An 18,119-nucleotide genomic window follows, 5' to 3' on the forward strand; every position below is an offset into this window, starting at 1 on the left:
AATTGTATTTTAGAGGCTATAAGTAGTATTTATAGCTCTTAAAAGTTTGTCTTGATCTGAGTATGTTTTCGGGAATGGTCAAAGTAGGAAGAAGTTACATTTTTGTTAGTAGTGCTGCTGTTGTACCGGAGGGGCTGTCGCCATGCAGAAACTCACCTGGAACTTCTACCCAGGAAACTTTTCCATGGCATGCTGTGGTGTCCTGCAAAAGTGTTTGCATGCTATTATTTTGATTAGATATTTCAGAGTTTTTACAGGCTATTCTCTTTTTAAACTTTATTAGAATGCTAACTTTATAAAGCTGTGTGTTTAAAAAAAAAAAAATAAAAATATCCTGCATTTGTAGAGCTGTTAAACCCTTTTCTTTTTCTTTTTTACCTCCAGATGAGCGGGACAAAGTACAAAAGAAGACCTTCACAAAATGGATAAATCAGCATCTCATGAAGGTCAGTTGATGTTTCTGTGATGTCTAGATGACTGATAACTACATGTTTGATTTCAGGATGCAGCTGTGCTGCATATAATAAAGAGGATCTTAAATAGTGAGATTTATGCATGTGCTTTGTCTTTGAGCAGTCATGGGGGAGTTGAAATGCTGCTGTCTGGTATCCCAAGGTGATCTATTTGAATACTTGCATTTGCATTTGAAATTAAAGTGAGTCAGAGTTTAAGGGATACGATTTCTTTCTGCAAAGCTTGACTCTCTTCTGGCATTAGACTGTCATGGCTGTAACACCACTGTGTGATGTGGTGGGTGTTTTTTTGGTGTTTGTTTTTTTTTGGTTTTTTTGTTTTTTTTTTTGTAACTGCTGTGTTGAGGACAGGGAAATGACCTTGAGAAGGATAGCTTTAGGTCATCCCGCGGCATCAGCACGCTGCTCATGGATTAGAAATAGAGTCTTTTCTAGAGACAAAAGTCACTCCTCAACATCTTTTTTTTGAATAGCAGTGAACTTTGCCTCAGGGACAGAGCACATCATTTTAACAACATGTACAGCTTTTAGTCAACAGAGAGCTAAAAGCCACGAGTTCACCTTCACTGCATGGCCCTTCAGTTCTAAATTTAATCAGCTGTTTCAGCACCAACTGTCTAGGCCAGACATTTCTCTGGAGAAACAGATTGTATAATTACTTAACATAACTTGCTTTGATTCCCCCCTCCCCCCTGAGGTTGAATTCATGTAGAAGTCACATTAAATAAAAACGTATCTGCAAGCTGTCAAGAGTTGAGATTTAATTAATGAGCATTGTGTATAATGTTCAGAAACTACTCTAAAGATTTGCTCACCTGCATATTTAGAGAAAAATACTTTATTTTTTTTTTGAAGGGCAGCTTAATTATATCTTGTGGTTGTACTTGTGGGTATTTAAGAAATACTGGACACTGAAGCAGAACAGAGTTTCTTGAGGGAGGTTTGAGATCACCTTAGGGTCTCCTTGAATGTTTAGAACATGCAGAATTCTGTTTTCGCACCTTCTAAAAATTTAAAAGCAGGGTAGCTCTTGGAAATGGTATGACTTAGGGAGCTAGCAAGGCCCGAACATGAAGGTGATCCCAATTTTATCTTTAGCAAGAGACCTCTCTGCCAGAGTAGTCTTTCAGTCCTTGCCGTGTGACTGAGCCATCAGGAATGTTGCTGACATCAGCCTCTGTGCAGCAGCAGCAGCTGCGCACAACCTTTCCATGCGCAGGGTGAGTCTGGAGTCGCAGAATGGCCTTTAATGCTGCTCGTACCAATAGATTTGCCTTTGTGGGTTTGCTAGACCCAAAGGAATTGTGCTGTGTCGAAACAGCTGCTCCAAGGACCCCTTCTATGTAGACGCCTCCTCACCGTAATGCTGAAATGCTTGAGTGGCCCTGCATCCTTGCAGAAGTCGTCGTCTTGCCAGTGAGAAAAGCCAAGAGGCTGCAGAGCTGCAGCCTTCCCTTTATGGATTTTACCTCTTATTTGTAATATAAGAAATGTATCCACTGTCCAGTACTTCAGACAGATTTAAAGAAAAAAACCATACAGGAATATTGCCGGTAGTCTGGCAGCAAAATGCAATCTCCAAATTAACTATTTTCTAATTGAAGGTAATTGTTACCTCATTTATAGAAGTTATTAGTCATTTTCTGTATTAAAGATGCATTTTAAAGATGTAGTTTTAGTTTTCTCTGGGATGTGGAAAAGCCTATCTGAAGCTTATTGGCAAGCAATCCTTTAACTTAAGTTTAAAACCATGCCTGTTTTTACAGAAGAGCAGTGTACTGAAAGTTATACTTCTGTACACCATTATTTTATGTAATTTTAAAACATGCACGGTCGTCATTGCCATACTGTCAGTCTTTCAGGAGTAGCTTAAAAAAGATGTAGACTCTAAACCTGTAAGGAAATCAGTGAAGAGTTTGCATTAAATCCTTTTAATTTGCTTGCCAAGGTCAGTGGCCTTAGGCCTTCAGCTTCAAATAGTTCTCAGTGTGAGTGATTGTAGAGATAGATATCTGTATATAGATATGTAGGCATATATGTGTGTGTGTCTGTACTGCTGGGCTTGATTTTAATCTCAGATTGCTTGCTTTAGAATTCAAGTAAAGGCTTATTAACTTACACAAATATAGTTTGACTATGACTCTTCCATTAACTCTGAATTTATGTAGCAAGTCAACTTTATCTTTTGGAAATACTCAATTTGAAAGCAGTTGGTGATATGTTTGTCAAATTTGTATTCTTAAAGCATTGTTTCTAGGACAGTGACTTGCGTGAAAATGAAAATCAGTCTTTCAAATCCTTCAAATGCTCTCCCGTAAGACACAGGAGCATATTCAGAAAAAACTATATCGTGGAGGGAATGCAGAAAAAGTATCACTGTAAATGAGTACATTTCTAGCAGAGTCTCTAGATCTGTCTTGGCCTATGCATTAAGTTGAATTTGAGTACTTATTACCTTGGATTTAATACAAAGTACATGAAACTCTTATTTGCCCACTCACTACCAATAGCTTGTTGCAAACAAACAAACAACGGTGGGGATCAGCTTATTTCAGGCATCTCAGTAGCTATGAACTAGTTATTCAGACTTCTTTAGTAGGTAGTAGAGAGAACAAGCCCTTCTAGATGTCTTGGACATCTGCTACCTTAGGGGGAGATGAATTGTGTCCTAGAAGTGATTTTGCCCCACTGACTGAAAAAAGAGGTCAGTGTGCTTTATCTGTCACTGTGTGGAGTTCAGCAAGAAGTGGAGAGGATGAAGATGATCATGGAAATTATGAGAGATCATGGAAAGCACCAAACCATGCATGTGGACAGGACCCTGCTATGGGCATGGGGATGGATTGCATTGTGCTTTCATCTTTTTTCCATCCTACGTATGTTCCTTACTTTCTCTTTCCTCCTTTTTTTTCTCTGTCCCCTCTTTCTTTTTTTGGCTTTATTTTCTGTTTTTCTTCTCTCCTGTTGTCTCTTTTTATTTTTCCCCTGCTTGTTTAGTTCTTTTCTTGTTTATTTGAATTAATCTCTTATTCTCCTGCAGTCCTTGGGAAAGTACTGGACTTTTATCCCTTTAGAGCAGTATATTCAAAAGAGTTTTTTCTAGGTCAGCAGCACGATGCCTTTACGGTTTACTGTCTTGCATTGGGGATGGTGTGGAAGCTTACTGTCATTCTTCAAATTAAATTCTGTATTTATGAGATGCACTGAGTAACCACAGACAACAGGACGGCCGATAAATACTTGTCCCTCTGCCCTCGGTTGCCCATCTTTAGTTGCGTGGGATGCAGAGCACGTTAAGTGTGTAGTAAACTTCAGCGTATAAGATTAGTCCCTTGTCAGTTCAGCTGACTAGTTAAGCATGGATTCGTGTACTTTGCTAAACTACAAACATAGTCATTGCAGAAATATTTCCTGCAAATGATCATGAGATACGTAGTTTTAGAGACAGGTACCGAATGTGTTATTTGCGAAATTCAGCTGTTGAAGTTATCTTTGAATACCACAATTGAAGACCAAGTGGACTGTCACTACATTTTTTTAAATGCTGAAGTTTTTCTTTTGGATTGATAAGAGATTTTCTGAGGGCTGATTAGAGCACTGCACTTGCTAAGGCTACTGTTTGATGTCTGATGGTGGGGCTCAAGTTTAAACGTTATCTTTCACTTCTTGTTGACATGCGGGCTGGAGAGGTGAGATATTGGACTTCAGACTCGCCTGCTGCTGTGGTATGAGCTTCCAGGGAGAGACTCGTGTGCTGGCGTAGAGTGGTGGTGGAGTGGAGATCTCATCTCTCAACTTCTCTAAACGTGCCTCTGCTTCCAGCCAGTGTTCCACTTTGCTGTTGTCAGAATAGGATGCTAAATTCTAGTCCTTGCTACAGCAGTAAATAACCCTTGGCGTAACAAGAACCGGTAAATTTGTGAAAGAAAGGAGTTTCATTCTAGTGTAGCGTTCACATGGTGAAAAAGAAATCCAGCTTCCACAAAAGCCCAGAAATTCTTCCTGACACTCCTTTGAATCCCAAACCCCAAATGAGAGAAGTGTGAAATACAGGGGGAGGATGACATCAAAGTTGGAAAATAAATAAGTTGATGATGAAAAGGGAGTAAAAGCAGATAAATTCTTCTTTGTTTTTAGTTCCTTTCTCAAACCAATTTAACAACATTTCTGTAGTGCCAGATCTTAGTCTGAGCAACCTGATGTAGTTAAAGATGTTCCTGCTCGTTGCAGGGGGTGTTGGACTAGATGACTTTTAAAGATCCCTTCCAACACAAATGATTCTATGAGTAAATGGGATATTTTGAAATACTTGAAATGTCTTTATCAGAAAGTACGATGTACGCAAAATAGGACTAAAGGCAAGGCAACCAGAGGCTGGCTGCATCAGTTCTCTGGTGGGAAAATATGGTGAACGCCCAAGTATCTTCCCTCCAATGGAAAATGTTTCGGCTTTTTTTGTGGAAGAAAGGCTTGTAGAGAGCCTCTTAATTGACCTTCTAGCAGCAATATGGGACCCTGGGGTGCGTCATCAGCTTCCTGGGGCTGGGAGGGCTGTCCTGCCCATGGCACCGGCAGGGAGCCCCGCAGCCCAGGCTGGTGTGGGACTCTTGACTGGCTGGACCTCGGGGAGACACGTTTTGGGGATGGGAGCAGCGGGCAGCATCCCTCCACAGTCAGTGGTTACTCCAAAAGTCACTTTTAAAGGTCTTATGAGCAAGAAGGCTTTTAGAAGTAGCAGCACGAAATGCGTTTAAAACTACTGTTTTAAAGCTCCATGGTCAAAATCCTGTACTGTGTTGCAGTGATAGTGCATTAGAGAGAGAGGGAGAGCAGATCTTTGATGTGCAAGACTGAATGAATAATTCAGAGTAGGAACCTGAAGTTATTGATTCCTGTGCGTCCTTCAGGCAGCACATGGTTTGTAAATGGCCACTTAGGTCGATTGCTTGGTGAAATGTTCAGGTGTGCCCTTGATGGCAGAGGGCCCATTCCTGATGCAGCGCAGTCATTCCCTTGCTGGAAGCTGGCACTTGCCTGACGCTCGTGGTTATCATTTCGGATAGCACTACTCTGCAGTAGCTTCTTTTTAAAATTATTTTTAAAAATTCTTTTTAAAATTAAAAAAATTATTTGTATCGTTTGTTTTTCAGTAGTTCAGCAAGGCCTATTGCCTTCTTAGTAGGCAGAAGAACATTTCAGATTTTCTCCTAAAAATTTCTGCTGTTGTGTGTTCAGGACTAATATAAAAGATTTTGAAGTGTTTTTTCTTTGAGACGTGCTCCTTCCAAAAAATACAGAAAATTAACTCATGAAGGAGATCATAAGTTAATGGTGTAAAGAAGTATTTGATTTTATTGTTGTCCCTGGAAATATGCACAATTATCGTTTACACACACTGCATACAAATTTTTCAAAAATCTTCCACTTGGAGGTAAACTGCACAGCATCTTTCATCTGCTTAGTATAGTCTACAGCTGGTTGCAAAGCAAATCAGCAAGCAAACTCAGGACTTTATGGTGTTTAGACAAAGTTTTGACGAGGGAGGCAGGTAACCAGGAGACAGCGAGGAAAAGCAGTGTCAGAATGCCAGAAGTTAAAGCTGAAAAAGAGGAGGCAATTGTACAAAGTTTTGGAGGCGAATGATAAGCCCCATCACAAAATCTCTCTGCAAGCAAATAAATAAATAAATGCAAGTCAATAAAAACTGTGCCGCGGATTCCAGGTTTGTTTGATCCTCTTGGTGCATGCAGACTTCATGACTAATTGGGAGCAGCAAAGAGAATAATTGGAGACAGTACATTAAATATGCATGAAATACTTGATAGCTTGAGTGCATCGATATTTTTGTGGCGTGCAGCACTGTTGAACCAGTCGAGTGTGTATTTTTATGATCCTTTCTATTGTGACGTTTGAGGTTTTTTTTTAAATTGTGTTATATAGGTGCTCACATGTGAAAGAAAGAGTATACAGAGAATTAAGTCTACCATGAGATTACTGTATGGTGAAATAGAGCTACTAAAATCAATATGTTTCCTATGATAGACTAATATATTAATATATTAATTCATTCTCTTTTTATGGGTTCATTGTTTGCAATTATCTCCCAGCATAGATTTTATTTAGTATTATTTATTCCTTAGAGAGCACAAAAGATAAAATTCTACCATCTGCAATTAAATGTTGGCTTTTTAATTAATTGTTAAATTATGCATGGAATTGTATTTTATCTATATACTTTTGATGTGGTTGCATTTAATAATCATTTATATATCAGTTTAGAAATACTTTGGCTTGATCTAGCTCCCATAGGGACAATGTAACCGTGCCATTGGCTCCGGTGGGAGTGGTATTTGTCCTAATACCTCCAGACAGTAAGTGACTTCAAACATTCAGTCAGAAGCATTACCTAAATATTTTGTTCTACAGCAACATTTCATATAATTTGGAAAGCCAGGCTTGCCCTCAGGTAACATAGACGTGTGACTGCGTGGGGACAGAAGAAGGTATCAGAATAGTTTGCCTGTAAAGAATGCATTGTTTGCTAAAGGCATTTATGGTGCTTTGAACAAGGAAATTTAAAGACAGTAACACAATGTTTAAAATCCTCATCTACGTACTGAAATACAGTACCGTGACTTTAATCAGAATAACATTATGCCTGCCAACCTTATGTTTTACCTGCTTTAGGCAGGTGTGGAGTGTATTGCTTTTGGTCTGAGTTAGTGTATCCCTGTAGTTTCATGCTGTGAAAGCCGGATTTGTCGGCTGGATTTGACGTTATTAGCATTATATTTGCGTACTTTAAACCATCCCTGAGGAGGTGTATTTGGTAGCACGTAGTACAGAGCTGGAAAGGCGAGGGGCAAGTTGGAAGCACAAAGGGTGAGGAAAACTGGGTGCACTGGAAATGCTGCAGCTTGTCTCTGGCCAAAGTTAAAATGGGAGAGAAGGTGACTGGTTGCTGTCGATTCGAGGAGTTGAACTGGAACAAGGAGGCCGACAGCAGATTTTTGGTCACTAACTAGCATTGGGAGGAAGGGCTGTGTAACAGCGGTGAAAGTTATTTCTCCTCATAACTGACGGAAAGAGCAGATTTGGAGGTCTTTTTGAACACCTACAAAGATGCCCTCTGTAGCCTATACAAGACAGAGGCATTTCTGTGGCACAGCTCAGCTCATCCCCAAGCAGGTGTGCAAACAGATCCAGGCACACTTGCTGCTGTTTTCCCTGCCTGCTGCAGGAGTTGGGGTGGCTGCCTCTGATGTGGACATGTGTCTTGAGAGAGAAGTGCTAGCCAGAGAGACCTTCAGGCTGTTGGCTTTGGAAGGTCCCTGGCAAAACGGCTGGTTGGTTGGGGCTGGACTGATTGGGACTGCTTCAAAATTTAAAAAGGAAAGGTAATTTAACAGCAAGTGATTGCGAAATCCCAGGCTTACCTTTCAAAGAGAAGAGAGAAGTGGGATGTAAAAAAAGGACAGTAAACTTCTAAGCAGCAGAACTGGGGAAAGCAATAGATGGGCTCTCCTGGGGTGGTAATCCAGGAAAGGGAGGAGTGCAGGAGATCTGGCAGTCATTGAAGGCATTTGTGTTCGAGGCACAAAGGCAGGCTGCAGACAGACAGGATAGATAGGAGGTGTCATATAGAATATACTACTGCTTTTAAGAGATGTGAGATACAAAGGAGCCATACAAGAAGTGGAAATAAGGGCAGCAGGACTAAAGATTTGTTTGAAGGAGTTAAAGCATGGTAGGGTAAAAGAAGTGGAAATAAGGGCAGCAGGATTAAAGATTTGTATGAAGGAGTTAAAGTGTGGTGGAGTAAAATCAGACAAGTAAAAGGTCCGGAAGGAGTTAGTGTGACATAAAAGTCCACAGGAGAAAGGTTCTGTAGTTACGGTAGAATATGAAGAAGAAAGGAGAAGTATGGATGCATTACCAAGGTGAATGGTGTGGAAAAGTCTGAATTACTCCAGCCTTTTCAGTCAACAAAATACTGACTTGATGGAACGTCTTTTTAATAACGTGAGAGTAAAATTCAGATAAAGAAAGAACAGTTTGAAGAATATTCAGATAGATTATGTGCTTTCTGGTTGCACAGCTTTATTCACCCAACAGTTAGAAGCTAATTGAAGTGTTTTATAACATTTTATAATTTTATTTAAGAATTCAGAGAGGGTGGGGGACTCGTAAGAGCCTGAAGTTAAAGTGAACATAATACCTCTGTCCCAAGCAGAAGAAAAGAATGGGGAGTTGCAGACCTCGCAGGGTAGTTTCCTAGGGAAGGCTGTTGAACAGCTGATTTTTGAAAGCAAGTGGACAAAGGGGAAGCGGTGGACGTGGTATATCTACATTTGCTTTACGTACTACCGCATGTAGTCTCATTAGCAGATTACTGTCACAAAATTTGAATGAAAGAATCCCACTTGTAGTTTGCTTGGATATTGCCATCAGTAACAGCTGCAGCTGGAACTGGTGCTAGGAATAGCCAGTGCTGTCGGTCGTTGCTGCCGTCGTGACTGCCATCAGGTGCTGCAGCAGCACCCTCTGGCTCTAGGAAGCCACGTGCATGCGCAAGGACCCATCTCCCACCCAGAGATGGCATCCGAGTGTTATCCCAAAAATCAGGGTTCGTTTGCCCGGCGTGCAGTACGCCAGTATACTCACAGAGCAGAGGTATTTTACTGCATATTTGCGCAAATACGGGTGTCTGTCCCAAGACAGCTCACCTTGTTCACAAGCTGACAGTCGTTTATGCACTGAACATTACCATATTCATCTTTCTAATACACATGCATTGTTATTCTATTAAATGATTGGTTAAAATCTCTTCATTCAGCCTGTAAATTAGTGCACATGCTCAGTTTCTATATCGTTTGAGTCTGGGGTGTAACTGGGGTAGGGGGTCTGTGGTCGTGATCTCCCCGAGCCAAAATTACCTTTCCCTTAGTTACCTGTTTCTTTTGGCAGTCTCAGCAGCTTTTCGTAGCTCGCTAGGTATTCTTGAGATTCATCACTCTCTGGTTCTGCTTTGGACAGGTACGTCCTTCTTAGGAAACAATAACACGTTATTCAAAATCCTGTTTCTTAGTTTCTCTGAACCTAGTATAGTTAATCTTAAACTTAACTATAATAAGGGTAAGGCTTTACAAAAATACCTACAGCAGCAATAGTCTAATTAATTTCAGTTACCATTTCACATTTTTATTCCCCTTTTTACTGCTGAGTATAACACGAGCACACAGTGCCTTTGCCATACCACGTCCTCGGGTGAGGATTTGAGCTCTGTCACTTCATCCTTGTGGTGATACCCCTGTTTCTCTAATGCTGTGGCTGTGGTTTTCTTAGCTCAGGCCTTTTGTCACGTTGTCAGCAGCAAGTGCGGCCCTCACGCTGCCACGGTTCTTAGCAAAGTCCGTCACCTGCACTGGACTGCGTTGGCTTGTGCCCAGCGAGCTCCATGAACTACAGATAAGCTTGCACCCTGCCTGTGGGCCAGCATGGTGGTTAGGAGATGAGGAGACAGCTCGTAATGCTGCCTTTTCATAGATGCGTGGGTTGGCGTGTGGGCACGCGGCTGTGAAACTCTACCTGGCTGCGCAACTCCTGATCTTTGTGGCAAGAGGTTTGTAGCTGTCTGTAATAAAGCATTAAGAAGTTAAGAACTTTTCTTGTAAGATCAAGGATAGGTTGTGATAATTGGAGTTTGTTTAGTCTGAAACAGAGAAGACTGAAGGGTGACATGATAACGTGTCCTCAGTGTGTAAAAAGTGGTTATGCAGAGGCTGATGAACAGAAGTTTTCTGAGGTCAGGCTCTAAGGGGAGGGACAACAAAAAATTGAGTTCACTTTACAGAAGAAGATTTGGTTTGAAGATTAGTGAGGAAAAATCCTCCTCTCTAAAAAGCAAGCAAGTGTAGTAAAATACTGAAGTATATGTATTACATATTACATTTCCTTCACTGAAATTTTTAAGAATAAATTAGAGAAGCATTTCTGGTGTGTTCTAGCCAAACTCAGTCTGCTCCACTGCATTGGGTCAGGTGAGGTGATCTGTTGAGTCCTTTTTAGCCTTATAGTTGTATTATTCTGTGACGGCCTAGTGAGCTGTGTAAGGAAGGGATGGCGTCAGGAAGGTCAAGGCACAGCTGGAGCTGAACTTGGCAAGGGATGCTGAAAACAATAAGGGCTTCTGCAGGTACAACCAGAAAAGGAAGGTTAAAGAAAGCATACGCCCCCTTATGAGCAAGACCGGCAAACTGGTAACAATGGACGAGGAGAAGTGTGAGGTACTCAGCAACTCTTTTGCCTCAGTCTTCATTGACAGCCTCTCTTCCCACACCTCTCGAGGGGATGGACCACAAGACAGGGACTGGGGGAGCAAAGTCCCTCCCACTGTAAGGGAAGATGACGTTCGTGACCACCTGAGGAACCTGAGCATACATCAGTCTATGGGACCTGGTGACATGCATCGCAGAGTCCCGAGGTAATTGGCTGATGTCATTGCGAAGCCACTCTCCATGATATTTGAATGGTCATGGCAGTCAGGTGAAGTCCCTGGTGACTGGAAGAAGGGAAACATTGTGCCTATTTTTAAAAAAGGATAGAAAGGAGGACCCCAGGATCTGCAGACCTGTCAGCCTCTGTGCCTGCGAAGATCATGGAACAGGTCCTCCTAGAAGCTATGCTAAAGCACATGAAGGACAGGGGCGTGATTTGAGACAGGTAGCACGGCTTCACTGAGGGTAAGTCCTGCCTGACCAGCCTTGTGACTTTCCATGATGGTGTGACTAGATCAGTGGACAAGGGAAGAGCTATGGATGTTGCCTGTGTGGACTTCTGTAAGGCCTTTGACACGGTCCCCCACAACATCCTTCTCTCTTTGGGGAGATGCGGATTTGATGGGTGGACTGTTCGGTGGATGAGGAATTGGTTGGATGGTTGCAGCCAAAGGGTAGTGGTCAATTGCTCAGTGTCCAGATGGAGATTGGTGACGAGTGGAGTCCCTCAGGGGTCCGTACTGGGACTGGTGCTGTTTAACATTTTCATCAGTGACATAGACAGCAAGGTCGAGTGCACCCTCAGCAAGTTTGCAGGTGACACCAAGCTGAGTGGTGCGGTCAATACGCCTGATAGGTGGGTTGTCATCTGGAGGGACCTGGACAAGCTTGAGAAGTGGGCTCATGTGAACCTCATGAGGTTCCACAAGGCCAGGTGCAGGGTCCTGCACCTGGGTTGGGGCAACCATATCTGGGCATACCCTCTATCAATACAGGCTGGAGGATGAAGGGAATGAGAGCAGCTCTGGTGAGAAGGGCTTGGGGGTGCTGGTGGATGAGAACCATAGAATCATTAAGGTTGGAAAAGGCGTGTCAGATCATGAAGTCCAACTGTCAGCCCATCACCACCATGCCTGCTAAACCATGTCCTGAAGTGCAGTATCTACGTGTTTTTTGAACACTTCCAGGGATTATCAGTCCACCACTTCACTGGGCAGCCTGAGAAGCTGGGCATGAGCCGACAACATGCATTTGCAGCCCAGAAGGCCAACCGTATCCTGGGCTGCATCAAAAGCAGCGTGGCCAACAGGTTGAGGGAAGTGATTCCGCCCCTCTACTCCACTCTGGTGAGACCCCACCTGGAGTCCTGCGTCCAGTTCTGCAGCCCCCAGCAAAAGCACATGGAGCTGTTGGAGCAGGACCAGAGGAGGGCCACAAAAATGGTTAGAGGGCTGGAGCACCCCTCTTATAAGGAAAGGCTGAGAGAGTTGGGGTTGTTCAGCCTGGAGAAGAGAAGGCTCTGGGGACACCATATAGCAGAATTTCAGTGCTTAAAGGGGGCTTATAAGAAAGATGGGGACAGGCTTTTTAGCAGGACCTGTAGGGACAGGACAAGGGGAAATGGTTTTAAACTGAAATAGTGTAGGTTTAGACTGGATATAAGGAAGAATTTCTCATCTTTGAGAGGTCCTGGAGGACAGGAGAGGTGCCCGAGGACTGGAGAAAGGCCAATGTCACTCCAGTCTTCAAAAAGGGCAAGAAAGAAGACCCAGGGAACTACAGGCCGGTCAGTCTCACCTCCATCCTGGGAAAGGTGATGGAGCAGCTTATCCTGGAGGTCATCATCAAGCAAGTGGAGGAAAAGAAGGTTATCAGGAGTAGTCAGCATGGATTCACCAAGGGGAAATCATGCTTGACCAATCTGATAGCTTTCTATGATGACGTGACTGGCTAGGTAGGTGAGTGGAGAGCCATGGATGTTGTCTACCTAGACTTCAGCAAGGCTTTTGACACTGTCTCCCATAACATCCTCCTAGGGAAGCTGAGGAAGTGTGGGCTGGATGAGTGGACAGTGAGGTGGATTGAGAACTGGCTGAATGGCAGAGCTCAGAGGGTTGTCATCAGCGGCGCTGAGTCTAATTGGAGGCTGGTGACAAGTGGTGTCCCTCAGGGGTCAGTACTGGGCCCAGCCTTGTTTAACTTCTTCATCAACGACCTGGATGAAGAGTTAGAATGTACCCTCAGCAAGTTTGCTGATGACACCAAACTGGGAGGAGTGGTAGATACACCAGAAGCCTGTGCTGCCATTCAGCGTGACTTGGACAGGCTGGAAAGTTGGGCAGAGAGGAATCTGATGAGGTTCAACAAAGGCAAATGCAGGGTCCTGCACCTGGGGAGGAACAACCCCATGCACCAGTACAGGCTTGGGGTGGACCTGCTGGAGAGCAGCTCTGCGGAGAGGGACCTGGGTGTCCTGGTGGATGACAGGTTAACCATGAGCCAGCAGTGTGTCCTGGCTGCCAAGAAAGCCAATGGCATCCTGGGATGCATTGGGAGGAGTGTGGCCAGCAGGTCGAGGGAGGTTCTCCTTCCCCTCTACACTGCCCTAGTGAGGCCTCATCTGGAGTACTGTGTCCAGTTCTGGGCTCCACAGTTCAAGAAAGATGAGGAGCTACTGGAGAGAGTCCAGTGGAGGGCTACGAGGATGATGAGGGGACTGGAGCATCTCTCCTACGAGGAGAGGCTGAGGGAGCTGGGCTTGTTCAGCCTGAGGAAGAGAAGGCTGCGAGGGGACCTTAGAAATGCTTACAAATATCTGAAGGGTGGGTGTCAGGAGGATGGGGCCAAACTCTTTTCAGTGGTGCCCAGTGACAGGACAAGGGGCAACGGGCACAAACTGAAGCATAGGAAGTGCCGTCTGAACATAAGGAAGAACTTCTTCCCTCTGAGGGTGACGGAGCACTGGACCAGGCTGCCCAGGGAGGTTGTGGAGTCTCCTTCTCTGGAGATATTCATGACCCGCCCGGACGCAGTCCTGTGCAGTCTGCTCTAGGTGACTTTTTTTTTTACCATGAGGGTGGTGAAACACTGGAACAGATCGCCCAGAGAGGTGATGGATGCCCTATCCCTGTAAGCAGTCCAGGTCGGGTTGGACAGGGCTCTGAGCGATCTGATGTAGTGGTAGATGTGCTGCTCATTGCAGGGGAGTTGGACTAGAAGGCATTTAAAGGTCCCTTCCAACCCAAATTATTCTATGAGTCTATGATTCTGTAAGGCCTGGCCCTTCTCTGGCAGAGTAATGCTCAACTTTAAGCCTTAGAGCTGAACAATGCGAAGTTCTTTACTAAAACTTGTGTTTTCATTAAATTAGTGATTTCAGTCTGCATCAGTCCTACAATACCAGTGAGAACACCCTCTTTGAGTGAGCTGCCCTGTAAAGTGAAAGTTAGTGATGTTTGCATTGATTTCTTCATTGTTCTGTATTTATGCCTTTGTAAGAAAAATATTTTTCAAAGGGGACAGGATGAATGTTGCAAGTGAGGTTTTAAGCAGGTTGTGAGTCACACTTCAATTGCCATCAGTGCTGAGGGACTCATATGTGCTGAGGACTATGTCCTGACAGCTAGAAACTGTGATAGAGATGTAGAGAGGGGTTTATAATGCAGTGGTTCTTTTTTTAGTCTTTCTAAGATTTATAAATATCTTTATATAGTCAGACACAAAAGTGTTTGAACAGAGGGTACTGCGCTGAGGAAAAATCATAAAAGGTTACTGAGGTGCAAAAGAGGCAAGAGAGATGGACGTGCTGTGCATTAAAATCTAAACTGGTGCGAGAAGACGCGTGGAGTTGCGTGGGACCTCACATGACATGTGCCACATGTGGTGTCTGTTCCCCCGTGCTCACCGAGGGCTGTCTGTAGAATGAAGTTTACTTTGGTGAAATCAATACTAAAGCTGGCTGGCTGTCTCTGTGACTTAAACTAGTATTTTAGGACATTAAATTGTAGCAGTAGTGTAGTAGATGTCCATATTATGTTAGTAGATACCCGTTTCTGCTGAGCTTGTGAATCTGCACAGCATGGGCTCCACTCGGATGGATTAGCTGATCCTAATACGTGAAGTTACAAGCAGCTGACCAAGACTGTGCAGGTGTTAAAAAAGGTGGTGGTGGTGCTGTGGTAATAGTGGTAAGTGGAATAGGGCCCGTAGAGTTAGTCTGAGCAGCTGGATCAGTGTTGGTTGAAGCGAACTTTTTATTACTTCAAAAAGATTTGAGATGTGTGAGCTGGGAGGGAGACAAAATTGATTTGTTCTGTAGGAGGTGGGAAAGAAGGATTTTTATCTTTAAGACGCTTGGTTAAACTTGTTCTTTACAATAATGGTGTTTCAGATAGGACTCAACTACTGAAATCCAGAAGAGGACTCATGGATGTACATGTTTATGCCCTACTGCTTTATATGCATGTAAGATTATGCACCTGCTTGAATATTTGCTGATTGAGCGTTAGGAGAATATTGCCATTTCGTGAAATCAAGTGTAAGAATATAAGAAAAAAAATGTAAGGACAAGATTAGGCAATAGCCTGTTTTTTTTTTCAATTAGTTGAGCAACAGTGTATTTACCTTAAAGCCATAGAAGTGTCCTTTTTAATAAGGTTAGTTTATTAAGAGTTATCCAGATACATATGAAACAATCGAAGGCTGGGGATAAAACACAAAATAGAGTATGCAAGAGCAATGAGTTAATCAGATGATTGAGTTGTCTGGAAGAGATGTGAAGGTTGTTGGTGACGTATCCAAGCTTAGATACAAGGACAGGGCTTGGGAGAGGTGGAACACGTGAAGAGTGTTCAATTTACAAAGCTCTTGTGCTGATAGAGTGTAGAGCATTGGCCAGATGAGCAGGTCAAGGATGAACCCAAGGATGAATCTTCAGTTAGGAAACATCTGTTACGAAGAAACATCAGGGATGTTGAACTCACTTTGTATGGCAGACTAGTGTAAAGGTGACTTACTGGAAGTGTTTGAAATGGTAAAGGGACTTTATGAAATGCAGTAGCATTAGCCGTGCCTGCTATTTGGGAAAATTAATATCCAAAGTCAAACAGCTAGAAAGTTACTCCTGACTATGAAACAAAGAATGATTTAATTTCAGTGAAGTACAAGAAATGTTTCCTATGGTGCAGATTATCAGAATGGTGAGTGAAAGAGAAAAGTGAGAGTGAGTTCGGCTCCCTGATCTGGTGAGGTGACATCAGGTTGACCGAGGACCACAGCTCGGCACCTCGCTGCACCGAGCAGTGTGCTGGGCTGTGGCAGTTCCCTGAGGTGGAGTGGCCCTGCAGACTATCGAGCAACACTCGTGTACTTCACATGGGGGAGTCTAAGAGGTCTGTAGGGCAAAAGAAGTAGCCTTGAAGACAGCCGAGAAAGCAGCCTTGCTTGGCAGATCAGTCACGTGGGAATATTTTGACAAATCTGACATTTCGGCAGTTACATGCTGCATGTAAGCAAGGATCTTGTTACAACCTGTTCAGAATTTTAGAGTGTGTCATAAATCACGCTGCGTGTGTTGGCATGGCAAACCTTTATGTACATAAATAAAACTTCTCACATGAGGTGTGTTTAATTCTTTACTCATGGCATAGGTTTGTTTGTTATCATGCAGTTAGAACTGCCGGTAGGATTCCGTAATTTTCAAAGGTTGAAAGGACTAAAAATGTACAAAACTTCAAAACTTACAGAAAACTATTTCCTCATGAGTACTGCTTTTAATACAATTTGCCCCTTAAAAACTAGGTGAAGTACATTTTTAGGAAGCTGAAACACTAGGGAAACTCGTCAGGGTGTCAGGATCTCATGCAGTGGCCACAGCAGTTTTTCAGCATTCTGAATGCTGATGGCATTTTCTGTGGAACAGTGTAATTATAGCTCCTCTTAACTATCTGTGGCTATTATCTCAGAGAAGGGTGTTTTACTGTAGCTGGAGTGAATGGGAGTCTTAAGGGATCTTTTTTCCGTGGGCATTGAATCAGATTCTTAAAAGAATAAATTAGAAGTTTAGTGTGAAAATGGTGGTGGCCTTGTGCCAGCTGTCCTTTGGACTTATCGGTGACCTCAGTGGTAATTAAGGCCTGACCCTTCTTTCCCAAACACACCCCTTACAGTTCTAACTTTTGAGCCTTATCCCATTTTCCTTTGGAAGAGCTGCAGTGCTTTATGTCTGGGCTGGGCATTTAATTAACTTTGCTTCCAGAAGCGGAGAGAGTGGTGCTTGTAAAAGGCTTTCCCAGGCTTTGTGGTCTGAAAAGGCTCTGTTGGATCCAGTATGTTATAATTCTTGATAACGCCTGGGGATGACGCTGATTTTATAAGGGCTTATCAGCTGAACTCAGTTTTTCAAAATAAACGTGCCTGAGATTTGATTATGACTGCTGGCTGTTCTGGAAACTGTAAGGAGAGGTCTGGTTTGGCATGTTCTCTTAACAAAGCAGTTCAGCTTAATTGTAGTATAGATAAGGAGAATCACAATGTTTTAAGATACTTGGTTACAATAGTCTGTTTTCTTCACGTGAAAAAAATGGATAATATTGCAAGGGCGTGAGCACAGAACTCTGACTTTTTTTCCAAGTTCTGCAGTGTGCTGGGCCCCCAGCAGTTGCCTTACCTCCCTCAGGGAGTGCTGGTGGCCTCTGGTACGTGGCAGTTACTTCTAGTTATTCCTGCCTGATTGGATTGTATGTTCTTTCCTGCCTCTTTTGCCTTGACTCTAGATTCTGCAGCACATTAATGTCTGTTTCTGCTCCTTGCTACACTCTCAGTCGAGAACGTGCTCCCTTATTTTAGGTGCTAGTCTGGAACATGCTCTGCCCTAGTACGGGTGTCTGTGAGGTCTCTTGATACGTATGCTGGGTGTGCACCCAACGTGTAGACAGAAAGGGCCACAACCCTGCTTCCCTGCCACATTTGTAAGAAAAAGAGTGTGATTCTTCTGTGTTTCCATGGAATCATCATAGAGTAGTTTGGGTTGGAAGGGACCTTTAGAGGTCATCTAGCCCAACCCCCCTGCCATGGGCAGGGACATCTTCAACTACATTATATTGCTCAGAGCCCCATCCAACCTGACCTTGAATGTTTCCAGGGAGGGGGCATCTACCACGTCTCTGGGCAACCTGTGCCAGTGTTTCATCACCCTTATTTTAAAATATTTCTTCCTTATATCCAGTCTAAATCTACCCTCTTTTAGTTCAAAACTATGTCTCCTTGTCCTATCGCAACAGGCCCTACTAAAAAATAGAGGTGTGGCAGTGTTAGAGAGAGCGATCTTTCTGCTGTACTCCAGCCTGTGCATCTTCTGTCTGTCCTTTTC

At 43.4% G+C, this 18,119-nt stretch overlaps 1 protein-coding gene across 19 annotated transcripts in view; it reads left to right on the forward strand.

Moving 5' to 3' along the window:
* DST (dystonin) overlaps nt 1-18,119 on the forward strand; it is a 310,440-nt gene that overhangs the window by 97,417 nt on the left and 194,904 nt on the right. For all 19 annotated transcript variants that reach the window (XM_075414626.1, XM_075414627.1, XM_075414628.1 and 16 more), the window contains one exon: nt 385-446. In XM_075414626.1, the coding sequence (XP_075270741.1) occupies nt 385-446 (62 nt within the window). The remainder of the gene's footprint in view (nt 1-384; nt 447-18,119) is intronic.

Source organism: Opisthocomus hoazin, chromosome 2 (assembly GCF_030867145.1).
Source record: "Opisthocomus hoazin isolate bOpiHoa1 chromosome 2, bOpiHoa1.hap1, whole genome shotgun sequence".
NCBI lineage: Eukaryota > Metazoa > Chordata > Aves > Opisthocomiformes > Opisthocomidae > Opisthocomus > Opisthocomus hoazin.